The sequence below is a fragment of the Propithecus coquereli genome, unplaced genomic scaffold, assembly GCF_000956105.1.
Source record: "Propithecus coquereli isolate 6110/MARCELLA unplaced genomic scaffold, Pcoq_1.0 Scaffold50, whole genome shotgun sequence".
Lineage (NCBI taxonomy): Eukaryota > Metazoa > Chordata > Mammalia > Primates > Indriidae > Propithecus > Propithecus coquereli.
The window spans coordinates 1209067-1221839 of NW_012150841.1; the positions used below are offsets into that span (position 1 = coordinate 1209067).

Consider the following 12773-nt stretch of genomic DNA (forward strand, 5'->3'; position numbering starts at 1 on the left):
TCCCGCCCCTAACTCCCTCCCTCCCTTTTTCTCTCCCTCCCTTCTCTCCCTCCCAGCCCGGGACTGCCGCGAGCCCCGGACGGCTACTTTGCCGCGGCTTCTTGCGCGCGGCAGCTTCGGCTCACCTGGGCGCCCACTCCCAGCCCCGCGCCTCGTCCCCCCAAAATTCCTCCGAGGTAAGGGGCTGCTTGGGCCGCCCGCGCACCCGTCCCCTCCCGGCTCGGCCGGACAGCTGGGTCCCCGCCTTCTGTGCAAGCCGGCTAGGGGCTCTGCGCCTGACGCCGGGAATAGAGGTGTCGGTGGCGGGGACCTCGGCCGGCGGTGGCCAGAGCAAGGAGGGGGTGATACGACGGGCCAACAGGTGGCGAGGTCTGGCCCTGGTACCCTGACTGCCGCAGGCGCAGACCCTGGTGGGGACGGGGGGTGGGGTCAGTCCCTCTCTCCTCCCCTCGAGGGGCGGCGATCGTCCGGGCCCGCCGTGTAGGTGCGTCGGAGAAACTTTGCAGGGTGGGGACTCGGCGGCTACCGCCAGCAGGGACGAGTGGGCGCGCTCTGGCGGGGGGGCTTACGAGGGGCGCGGCCCAGGGGCAGACCCTCGGGCCAGGATCTTACGCTTCCCCTACCCGCCCCCTTTTGTCTTTCCCCTCAGACCTGCGGGCTGCTGGGGGACCGGCGGCCGCCCCGCGCCCGGAGGTCGTTCCCTCGCATCCTCCGGGCCGCGGAGAGGAAGAGGCGGCAGCGGCCGGAGTCGGGTTGGGGACGGCAGCCTGAGGTGAGAACCCGGCCGGCCCGCTGGGAATATGGCGACCGGTGGCTACCGGACCAGCAGCGGCCTCAGCGGCAGCACCACAGACTTCCTGGAGGAGTGGAAGGCGAAACGCGAGAAGATGCGCGCCAAGCAGAACCCCCCGGGCCCGGCTGCCCCGGGAGGGGGCGGCAGCGACCCCTCTGGGAAGCCCCCCACGGGCGCGTTGGGCACCTCGGCGGCCGCCGCGGCTAACGAGCTCAACAACAACCTCCCGGGCGGCGCGGCCGCACCTGCCGCCCCCACTCCCGGGGGCGTGAACTGCGCGGTCGGCCCCGCCGCACTGACCCGCGCGGCCCCAGTCCCGCGGCGGCCGGAGGACGAGCCCCCCGCCGCCGCCTCAGGGGCACCGCCGCCCCGGGGCGATGAGGAGGAGCGGGACGGCGCCTCGGAGAAGGGCAAGAGCTCGGGCCCCAGTGCCAGGAAAGGCAAGGGGCAGATCGAGAAGAGGAAGCTGCGTGAGAAGCGGCGCTCCACCGGCGTGGTCAACATCCCCGCCGCGGAGGTGAGCCGGGCGGGGGCCGCCTCCTTGTGTCTTCCTCCCGGGAGTTCCCCGAGTCTCCGGGGCCCGGAGTTTTCCTACTCTAGCTCGTGCTTCTTATCCTTTCACCGAGTTTGGCAGGCAGAGGGTGATGAAGTTTTACTCTGAACAAATGCTTCCTGGGAAGTTCCCGAAATCCAAAGTAGGGGACACGTGCTTCTCAGGCTTCCTGGCTAAGGTCTCAGACCCAGGATCCTCCTTTACCGTGTTAGAAGGACAACTTGCGGCTCTAGGATTTGCCTACCTAGACTTGTCTGTTTATGCTTGATCAGTTAGAAAAATTGATTAATGGTGATGACTACCTACTCTAGTTTCCCACGTGTCCGGTCTCAAGTTATCAGATTGTTTATCTCTTTTTTCCTAACAGTGTTTAATAGCACCTGTAAGAAAATGTGGCCTTAGCAATAGCCAAGACAGGTTTATCTTGCAGCGAACCCAAAATGAGTATATCCAAATGAATGTATGCACTAATTCATATATGAATTGACTGTTTATAAATTGTGCTCTCCAATAACGCACAGCTTTTTTCCTGAGTGATATTTAGGACAGTAGGGATGTTGTAGCAACCCACAATTCTGTTTGCTAGGACGACCTCCTTACATATTTAAGTACTGTATCTGGAAAACATTTGTGTTAGGGTTTTGAGGATTTTTGTTTGTTTTTTGGTATTTTTGGGCAGTCTGAAAACATTGCTGCAGGCAGCAGCATCTTCCTATTAGAGTGAATGGTAAAAATTTTCACTTAGTGTATAATCACACCTCCCTTTACCAGAAACAAAACAATCCCAAACAAGTGTTGGTTAATATTAATAGTAGCTCAACGATTTGGGGAATTGGTTCAGCTACCCTGTTTGACCCAAAGAAGCAGAATCTTTTTCTCATTGGCTCTTTAGGTTTTCATTTTTTTTTTTCGGTTACTCTTGGCCTTCTAATTTACTCAATTTTGCCTCCTAATAAATAACTATTAAGAATTTACTAACTTTAATTGTAGTTTAAGTAAAAATATTTTCAGTAAAATAGGGTGTGAATTAAATATGCCCAAATTTTTAGTATTAATATGATTTCCATACCTGGAAAATGAATGTGTGTCTTTGTAGGGTGTATTTTTATATGAGTGTTTCAGAGAGATTTTTATCAGCCAGAAAAACTGTCCTCTGCGGTTTGCTACTTGCACAAAAGATCTGTTATTCATTAAATTGCTTTAAAAGGAATTCATAAGAGTGGTAATCAAATTACCAGTTTTTTTTTTTTTTTTTAAATATGAAGATTAAGGGGAAATTGAAGACAAGGCTTTGGAAAAGCTACATTCCTCAACTTTATTTTTAAAAGTAGCTGATGGTCCAAATAAAAGAATTTGTCATTTTCAATCTTTTCCTCATTGTTCATCTGACAGGGGTCTTATTTTGGGAAATATCTTGGCAGATAGTAAACTTCACTGTTTTTGGCTGCTTGTGCTAAAATTATTTTTTGAAAACTTTTTTTTTTTTTTTTTAAGCAAGGGTAATGTTTGCGAAATAAGTAGGGTGTATCTTGTGAGATCCTAAGAAACATCCTTTGTTAACACTCCTGCTTTGAGTAAGGGAACATAGTGCTGAGAATGTAGATGACTCCCTACTACAATTGAGTCTAATACTCTGGAATGTTTTTCGTTTGGGTGTTGGCAACTCCTAAATTTAATCTTTCTTAAAAATAAACAACCCAGGGTACCATTTTTTTTTTTTTTTTTTGTCTGTGGAATTTGAACCTTTTTATTGAATAGGGAATTGGGCTTTCTTTTAGTGGTAAAAGAAAGGGTCCTACAGCTTTCTTTTTCAAGCTGTAGGACCCAAAAAAACATGGTAATGTTTTATTACAATATGTAATTAACAGACATACTTCTTGGGTGCCTCCCATATTTTCAGTTTTTTAAAAACAACTTAAGTCTTTTAGACTCTTTTAATGGTGGTGGAACATATGGTGCAAAACTTTGAAGGTAAACCATTTCATATCTTTAGATTGTTGCTTTTTTAGAGTTGTGTGCCATTTCTCCTAGTAGTTTCAACAATGAGAATGCCAGTTGCTGTGGACTTTTTGTGTAATATAATTTAGCACTCTTGTTTTAAAAAGTAATATTACATTTTACAAACTTCTCAGGTATGAAAATACTGTAAAAGAATGAAAATCACCAATTTGTCACTATTCAGGAGTAGACTTGTATTTTATCTAATGTTGAATAAGACTCTCTTATTTTCAGATGATATTCCCAACCAAGTTTACATTAGTAGATAAACATGTAATTTGTATGGAGGGAGCCTATTTTAGTGGTTGATAAACATTAAGATCCTTCAAAGAATACTTATTAAACATCTGTGTGATACATTCATTGTGACTTTAACTCATTTAACTAGTTACAAAGCACTATATAATATTGTTATAAAGGTACCTGACAACAGCTAACGATACCACAATCAATGAGAAGATAGTTTTAGCAAGGAAGCAGCTCAAAAACTGAAACAGGCTGATTTGGGAGGTAGGAAACTGGGTGGATGCTGCATGTGATGTCTGTAAAGTTCAAATATCCAGATGCTCTTTAATGAGATAAACTTTAGTTGTTCTCGTTTACTAAGAGGTTAAAAAAAAAAAAAAAACTTCTAAAATTTTTACTTTTTCTAATTTTTTGGTAATAATTAGCCTGAATTGGATAATTTGGTCATGACATACTTCCTGCCAATAATTTTCGTATGTGTTTATCGGGTCAAATATTATATTTATTATATGTCTGTGTTCAAGGCACTATCCTAAGCACTGGAGAAAACAAGAAGAATAAGGCATTATATATTCTCAAGGAGCAAGGCTGTAATCTAGGAAGAAGGATAAGGCATAATTACATGAAAAAACTTAAATACTGAGTTAACAGTTTAAAAACTATCTTAATGCAGCATATAACTAATTATTTATTAGAAATATGTGTTTAAAGGGAAGAGATGATTGGGCTGGGAGAAGCTATTGAGGATGAGTCTTGTCCTGAGTCTTATATATTTTTCTGTACCTGTATATTTATACACATATTCTCACATATGTACATGTATATGTAACTGTATAGTATTTTAAGTATCAGAATACAGTGGTTCTTAACTCTGGTAGCATATTGATACCATGTGAGGATATTAAAAACTGCTTCCCCATGCTGACTTCTTGCCTTCTTCTCCCCTCCCCCCTTTTATGATTTAATGGGTCTGTGATAGATCCCAGGCTTTAATATTTTTATAAGCTCCCCATGTGATTCTAATGTGAGGGTTAAGAGCTTGGCCTGCAGTATGGGGTGCAGAAATGAATAGGACAGAGGCCTTGCCTACAAGGTGCTCTCAAATGATATAAGGAAATACGATAAGTAGAGTGATAGGTATAGCTTAGTCCCTGAGCAGGGTACCTAACTGAAAGAAGAGGAATAGTTAAGGAAAGCTTCCTAGACAGTTGTATACCTATTCTCAGAATGCGTGTGAAGTTATTGCTGTTGGGTAAGTTTGCGTGAATGGATTAGTGGAGATGGTTACCATAGAAAATATCTTTCAATAGGCAGAGGTGGCACTGAAGTTCTGGTTTAATTATAAAAGTTAACATATACAGTATCTAAAACTTCAGTTTGCATGGTGGTTGACTAAAATGCTTTATGTACTTAATGCTCACAGCGATCCCATGTGGTAGTTACAGTTACTCTTTCTATCCCCATTACCACAGGAGAAAATGGAGGCTTAGAGCTTAAATGACTCAAGGTGACATAGAAAGTGACAAAATAATATTTTAAATGTTTTTGTGTTTTTATGTGTATGTGTGCATCTAGGAAAAGGGGAGTTTTTAAGAATTAACCTACCTTGCCTTATTTAGCATATTTCCCTAGATTTTTCCATAACTTTTTATTAAAGGTTATCTTAAATAACTTCTGTATCTAGGAAAACAGTAAATGTATGGAATTGAACAGAAATTAATCAAATCTGTAGGCTCAGAGATTGTTTGTGACCCTCTATAGTTTGCTTGGCAAAACTTTGAACACCAGGCTATCAGTAAAATGTAAATTTATTTTTGGCTGGTGGTCAGAAAACGTGGATCTTAGATTTTACTTAAGTGATACGTTGTTTTTATGTCAAGATGGTGTTTTAACAGCTACTCCACAGTTTGAACTCAGGTTAGTAAAAGGGAGGATAAAGGAGCATTTAATACATAGAAAGCACTTTTAAGTGAACACAATTTAGGTCATAATTATTTAGTGTATTTATTGAACATTATATAGGACAAGTTCCACTTAGTAAACTTTTTAAATCCAGGTAGATTGAGAAATACCTTTTGGTATTCCCATTATGTTCCAGACTGTCTACCTTTCTATGTGATGAGTCAGGAGAGAAACTAATAATGACTCAGAGTTGGAGAAATTTGACTCGTGAATGGGTAGTTACAGTGTAAACACTGAGGCTGCTTAATAAGATATTAAGCCTAACTTCATAAATGTTTGAGCTCATTGGTAAAGTAAATTGAAATTTTAATTTCATCAGGATTTATAATGAGTTGTCTGAGCTGGGATGCCATTTCTTACAAAAATAATAATTACGTGATTAAAGTAGATGATATTTATGGTGTGCTTATTAAGTGCCAGGCCCTGTTCTAAGCACTTTACATATATTGGTGCATTTGATTCTCACCATAGCCCTATGGAAAAATGGGGCAGAGAGGGTAAGTTGTTTGAGGTCATATTTGTAATAAGTCTACAGATAGTCTGCACTCACAGTCTGGTGCTTAATTATCTTATTTTACTTTGGTGTATTACATACCGTATACCTAGTTTAAGAAATACAAAGATAGGCTGTGCAAGATGGCTCAGGCCTGTAATCCTAGCGTTCTGGGAGGCTGAGGTCAGGAGTGTGAGACCAGCCTGAGCAAGAGCGAGACCCTGCCTCTACAAAAAATAGAAAAAAATTAGCTGGGTGTGGTGTGTGTGCCTGTAGTCCCAGCTACTCGGGAGGCTGAGGCAGGAGAATAGCTTGAGCCCAGGAGTTTGAGGTTGCAGTGAGCTGTGATGATGCCACTGCATTCTAGCTGGGGTGACAGAGCAAGACTCTGTCTCAAGAAATACAAAGATAATTTTAGTTGCAAAGTGTAAGGTGTCAATATATTACTGTAGAATTTAAAAATAGCTCTATTTATAAAAGATGAATGAGATAGGATTTTATTGGAAAAATTTAAGAGCAAATAAACATAGACGGTGGCATTAAAATTCTTATTTAAAATCATTATCAAGCTAGTGGCCTGTTTATGCTCTTTGTTATATTTACATTGGTTTTTAGCACCTGTGATGTAGGCCAGAAAATAATACTATTTAATAGTAATGTTGATATAATGTTCAAATATTAGGGTTTGAAATTTTCTCAGTGCTTTTTTTTTCTTTTTTGAAAAATTGAGATATAATTCACATATCCTAAAATCCACCCCTTTAAAATGTATAGTTTAATGGTTCTTAGTGTATTCACACAGTTATGCTCTAAGTGCTTTTATATTTTCATCTTAATTTTTCATTATGTTCCTAGAACCTGCAGTATCTACATTTTAGCTTCCCACTCAGTAAAGTGCGGTGGCATTCAAACCGTGAGAAACTATTAACTTAAAATAATTTAATATCAGCCTTTCCCACATTTCACAGAGAAAACGAAATGTTAGGATCTTGCCAATTTTAAGTTTCTTAAAACTTGGGCACCTACTATCATCTGTTTGTACTAGAGTTTAGCATAAGAAGTATTTAATTTAACTGGATATAATACTTTAAATTTACTTAAATTTTTACTTTCATCTCTTTCATAAAGATCTGCAAAGCTCTGTCACCTAAACATTTGAGAACATTGATACAGAGAAAAAATGGACTTTTAGACAGCCTTAGTCATATTACTTAAATCAGTGTCCTAAAAGTTGTGCCTGGGGCTGGGGGAGAATCACCTGTACCAGGCTCCACCTATGTTGTTTGTTTAAAATGCGGATTTCTGGGATCCACCTCAGTCTGGGGGTGGGGGTTACCTGATACTGCATTTTAACATGTTCTTAAGTGATTATTGTACACACTAAAGTTTGGGAAGAACTGACTTAATTACCCTGTACTAGTTTACTGATGATACTGATCATCTAGCAAGATTCTTACATGAATCAAATAAACTACTGTTTGTGAAAATGTTATAAAAATGTCCAAATGATAAATCGTAGTTATTGTATAGGTTACATTGGTAACTGTTGATGTCTAGTGGAAATTTCTTACGAGGTTGGTAAACATTCTCACTTCTACCTTCCAGTTAAAAACTATGGATATTTTGACTTGAGCTACTTGGAAATTCAAAGCACTTTAAACATTTATGTAATGTCATATTTTTAGTGCAAAATGTGTCTGCCTTCTTATCCAGAATTTGTTACAAACCTAGACTACAGAAAAAACCTCTAACACTTAATGTATAATTAGAACATTACTTTCACTCATCTTTAATTTTTACATATTTTTTAGAGAAAATATATACTTACATTTATCAGTTGTATTTAATAATTAGCAATTCAAACTTTTAAAACTTTTTTGGCTGTCTTAGCAAACTATTATCAAGTACAAGAATTTTTTTCCTTTTGTTTATAAATCTTACATATTAGACCTGTAGGTGTCCTTGACTGGGAATTAAACATATTTGGTTAACTGCTGAGGCAACTTGTCTTAGGCAATTATTTTATAGCCATATAGCTACTGATATATAATCAAGCCTTAACCAGCTGTTACATTGTCCTTAGGTTACGTAAAAATACACTGGGCACCATTTGTAAATGAAACTAGGAATATTTAATTTCTTAAAGTTTTTGCTGCTTATACACTTCAAAGGTAGAAATATCTCCAGTAAGTTCAAATCTTAGCAGTGAGTTGACAATTGACTGGTAAATGTTTATTCTGTGGTAGTTTTTTTTTTTTTTTTTTTTTAAGAGTCTTGCTCTGTTGCCTAGGCTAGAGTGCAGTGGCGCCATCATAGCTCACTGCAATCTTGAACTCCCGGCTCAAGCAATTCCCCTGCCTCATCCTTCTGAGTAGCTAGGACTACAGGTGTGCACCACCATGACCAGTTAATTTTTTTTGTTTTAATTTTTGTAGAGATGAGGTATGGCTATGTTGCTCAGGCTGGTCTCAAACTCCAGGCCTCTCAAGGAATCCTCCCGCCTACGCCTCCCAAAGTGCTGGGATTATATACATGAACCACCGTGTCCGGCCTGTGGTAGTTTTTAGAAATTCCATTGAACAAATTTTTGTGAGTCACAATGTATTTTTCAGTAATAGTCTCATTTTATGTAGCTGAATTTAAAGAAATAGGACAGTTGTATTCTGAAAAATTATATTTTGTTAGGGTTTGCTGAAATAAAAGAATTTATTTTGTAGATTACAATTCTGTGACAGCTAAAAATTTGTTTTCGGGCTCCTTATAATAAACTCTAGAGGGGACTAAGTGAATAGGATAAACAAAAATAAAAAAATACAGCTCGAAATATGAACTAAAACAGATGTTTTGTAATAAAACTGACTGAAAAGATATTTTTCAGACTAAGCTTATCTACTGGCATATGAGCAAACTACTTAATAATTACTTCTTAGAGAATTTGCAGGTTATATAAAGTATGAATTGATTTCTATTTTTGGAGTGTTTTCAGAAAATTTTTAGTAGTATTTAAAAAGAATGTAAATCTCAGTTATGAAGAAAAGGATTAATTGATATGCAGAAGATGGTGCTTGAGGAATATGAATAAAAAGTAATATTATAGTAATTGAAACAAAGAATTTACTTTTAGATTTTGAATTCTTGATAAGACTTCCGTATCCTATAGTGGAAGAAAAAGTTGGTCCAAATCAAATTTATATAATCTTAAATTAATTTTTTTTCTGTTGGTAGAAGTAATGTGATAAAAAGGTAATGTGTTCATTGTAGTTCCCTTGTGGAAATAAATCCAAGAAAAGAGAAAAATCTGTTATCTTACACATATTAATATTTGTGTTTCTAATCTTATTTCTGTGTATCTACTTAAGAAATGGAACCACACTATAAATATAGATTTGCGTGTATATTTAGCCACTCATGATGAATATTTTTATGATGTTATTCTTACTTTAAAAATAGGGATGGATGTGTTTTGTGCTGTTTGGTATTAAAATACTTAAGCATTACTTCATTTGGAAAGGACCCTTCTGCTTCTCTGCCCCATTAATGTGGCTTTTGAATTAGCAGATAAATAAGTTGTCTTGGATAAACAGCTATTTATTTCTTTTCATATATCATGTTTCCTGAAACATTGTTTAAGAAAAGTATTTGGGTCTTTCAAAGAGTCTCCTAGGTACTAGGAGCTCCAGATAATTGTGAGGGGTGACCAGAGTTGTTTTTTTCTTTTTTCTTTTTAACCTCCTCTATAACCATTGGTTTCACTGGGAAATTGGTGATCAGAGGTGCAGTAATTATAAATGTATGTATGCTATATAACTCAATGTATAAGTTCCTAGAACTCAAAATTGCAAGGTAAAAACTTTAGGGCATATGTGAAAATGGAGTTTTGGGAGCATAACACTCAAAAACTTTGTGATCGGTATGTAAATAGGTAGAAACCTAGTAAAGACTAGCAGTTTAAATGGTTACGAAAGTACATAAATACTAAATAAAATGATACTACCTTGAAAAAGACCTAAAGTTTTTTAATAAAAGTAGGCGTCAAAAGGGTTGCAGCTTTGTGAGTTATTGTCAAGTAATAGAAGGAGGGTTATCTGAAATTAAAATGTTACACCAGATGTGGATGGGTGTGGCTTGTAACACAGTGAAGTGAGGTGACTGGCAGTTGTTTGAGGTGTGTACGCATATATTTCTGTGTGGCTGGGTTACAGTTTTCTGTGCTTACCCAATGTTTCTTGCATTTGCACATGAACAAAGGCAAAATCAGTGTTATGTTCAGCTTGTTCAACTTTAATGTATCAGTTGCACTGGAACAAATCCACATTTTCTAAATGTTATAGTGTGTATATGTATAACTATACATATCTATCTATATCCCCATTGATTTGTCTGAAATATGAAAAATATTGTAAAAACATGTAACGTAACGCTTGGGAAGATCAATCGAAGTAATGACATAGAGACAGGGATAGGGAGCAGAGAAGTGGGAATACTCATGTGAGTATCTGATAATGGTTGCCAGGGCAATGGTGGTAGAAAAGGAAGGGGTAGATTTGGGAGGTATTTCATTGGTATTAAAAATTTCATAACTGGTTGTTTTGAGCAGGAGAAGTCTTTAGAGATAATGTAGTCCATTGTTTAAAAAAATTATCATCATCATCTCAGACTGGTTTTACCTCAAAACTTAAGTTGCATTTTAGCCTCAACCTTCTTAACCTCTATCTGAGTCTGGCATTATCTCTTCTCCTCCAGCCTCTCCCAGCTAGCATTACCTCCTCATCAGGATCTTGTTTATTCCTTCTTTTTTTTTTTGAGACAGAGTCTCACTGTGTTGCCCAGGCTAGAGTGCTGTGGCGTCATCCTCGCTCACAGCAACCTCAAACTCCTGGGTTCAAGCGATCCTCCTGCCTCAGCCTCCCGAGTAGCTGGGACTACAGGCATACGCCACCATGCCCGGCTAATTTTTTCTATATATTTTTAGTTGTTCAATTAATTTCTTTGTATTTTTAGTAGAGACGGGGTCTCGCTCTTGCTCAGGCTGGTTTCGGAACTCCTGAGCTCAAACAATCCGCCCGCCTTGGCCTCCCAGAGAGCTAGGATTACAGGCGTGAGCCACTGCGCCCGGCCTATTCCTTCTTTCTTAATACTCAGCTTTTTGTTTTATCTTACCATGCAGAGATATTCCCTTAACTATACTTCACTTTCAGCTTGCTTTTTTTCCCGTAATTGCTCAATTTCTTAAAGGCAGTGTCTTCACCTGCTGATTTCCCTTTCATTGCTCAGTTCCTACTACTTTGTTGAAATTCATCTCTTTGGTTGCTTGTGACCTTCTAATTGCCAAATGTGACAGCTCTTTTTCTCTTTTCATCCTGTTTGGTTTCTATGTAGCATTTGCCCTTGTCACTCCTCTCCCTCTCCCCGTATGCTGTACCATTTTGTTAGATTCCCTTTTAGTTGGTGTTTTCAAAAACATTTGAGTGCCTGCTCTGTGTCCCAGGCTCAGTGCTAGGTGATACAAAGATATTCACTAAGTCTTTAAGGAACTTCCAGTCTTCTTTCAGGGAAAAAGAGAAAACAAATAATTATAATTTAATATAATAAGAACTATGATGGAGGAAAGAACAAAGTACTGACCTAGTGTAGAAAAGGGAGCCACTAATTAAGGAAGTCAAGGAAGGTCTTACGTAAGATGAAGTGGTTTTATGCTCTAGGTCTTAATTGGTAAGAAGTATTTTCTGAGTGGAGAGGGAGACAGAGTAACGTTCCAATTGCAAATAAAATGTGCAAAGGCACAGAGCCGGGAAATAATAGCTTTATATTGCAAGCCTACTTTATTACCAGCACTGTGTAGGGGGCTTTCCATCCTTTCTGTCTAATCTTCACGTTAACTCACCAGGTAGGTTTTTTTTTTTTTTTTTTTTTAGACAGAGGAGGGCCAGTGTATCAGAGAGAGTTTCCTGAAGAAGATGGCTGTGCTGAGTTTTTTTTTTTTTTTTTTGAGACAGAGTCTCACTGTGTTGCCGGGTCTAGAGTGCCATGGCGTCATCCTAGCTCACAGCATAGGTTTTTTATATTCATCCTTTTACAAGATGAGGAAGTTGAGCCTCAAAGAAGCTGTGACTTGCCCAAAGGCCATCCTGGCAGAAGTTGGCTTTGACTCCAGATCTGTTTGGGTGCCAATGCCCACACTTTGGTTATCACTGTGGGAAGTAAGCAGGATATGTTCTAACAGAGGAAACTGATGTGCAGAGAATTCTTGGTGGGGAGTAAATGGAGAACTGTTAAGGAGGAATGATATGGACCAATTGTGGTAGATTCAAATGCTATGCCAAGAAATTCAAACTTTATTCTGCTGTTCTTTAGTCTGTTGTTAGTATTGTTGGCTGGGCACTTCCTTCCTCTGTCCATACCTGTTTGTACAATAACTACTCTGGAAAGAAAAAAAATTTTGCCTGTCTGATTAGAAATCATTAAAAAGTTTTTCTTGTTCAGAAACATATCTGGCCAGGTGTGGTAGCTCACGCCTGTAATCCTAGCACCCTGGGAGGCTGAAGCGGGTGGATCATTTGAGCTCAGGAGTTCAAGACCAGCCTGAGCAAGAGTGAGACCCCGTCTCTACTAAAAATAGAAAGAAATTGGCTGGACAACTAAAAACATATAGAAAAAATTAGCTGAGCATGGTGGTGCATACCTGTAGCCCCAGCTACTCGGGAGGCTGAGGCAGAAGGATCGCTGGA

General features: G+C 39.5%; 1 protein-coding gene across 1 annotated transcript in view; it reads left to right on the forward strand.

Moving 5' to 3' along the window:
- The first annotated feature begins 492 nt into the window (after window positions 1-492).
- Window positions 493-12773, forward strand: part of PAWR (PRKC, apoptosis, WT1, regulator) — a 91128-nt gene continuing 78847 nt past the window's right edge. Inside the window, exon 1 of the mRNA XM_012656312.1 lies at window positions 493-1310. Coding sequence (XP_012511766.1) covers window positions 801-1310 — 510 coding nt within the window. The 5' untranslated portion in view covers window positions 493-800. The remainder of the gene's footprint in view (window positions 1311-12773) is intronic.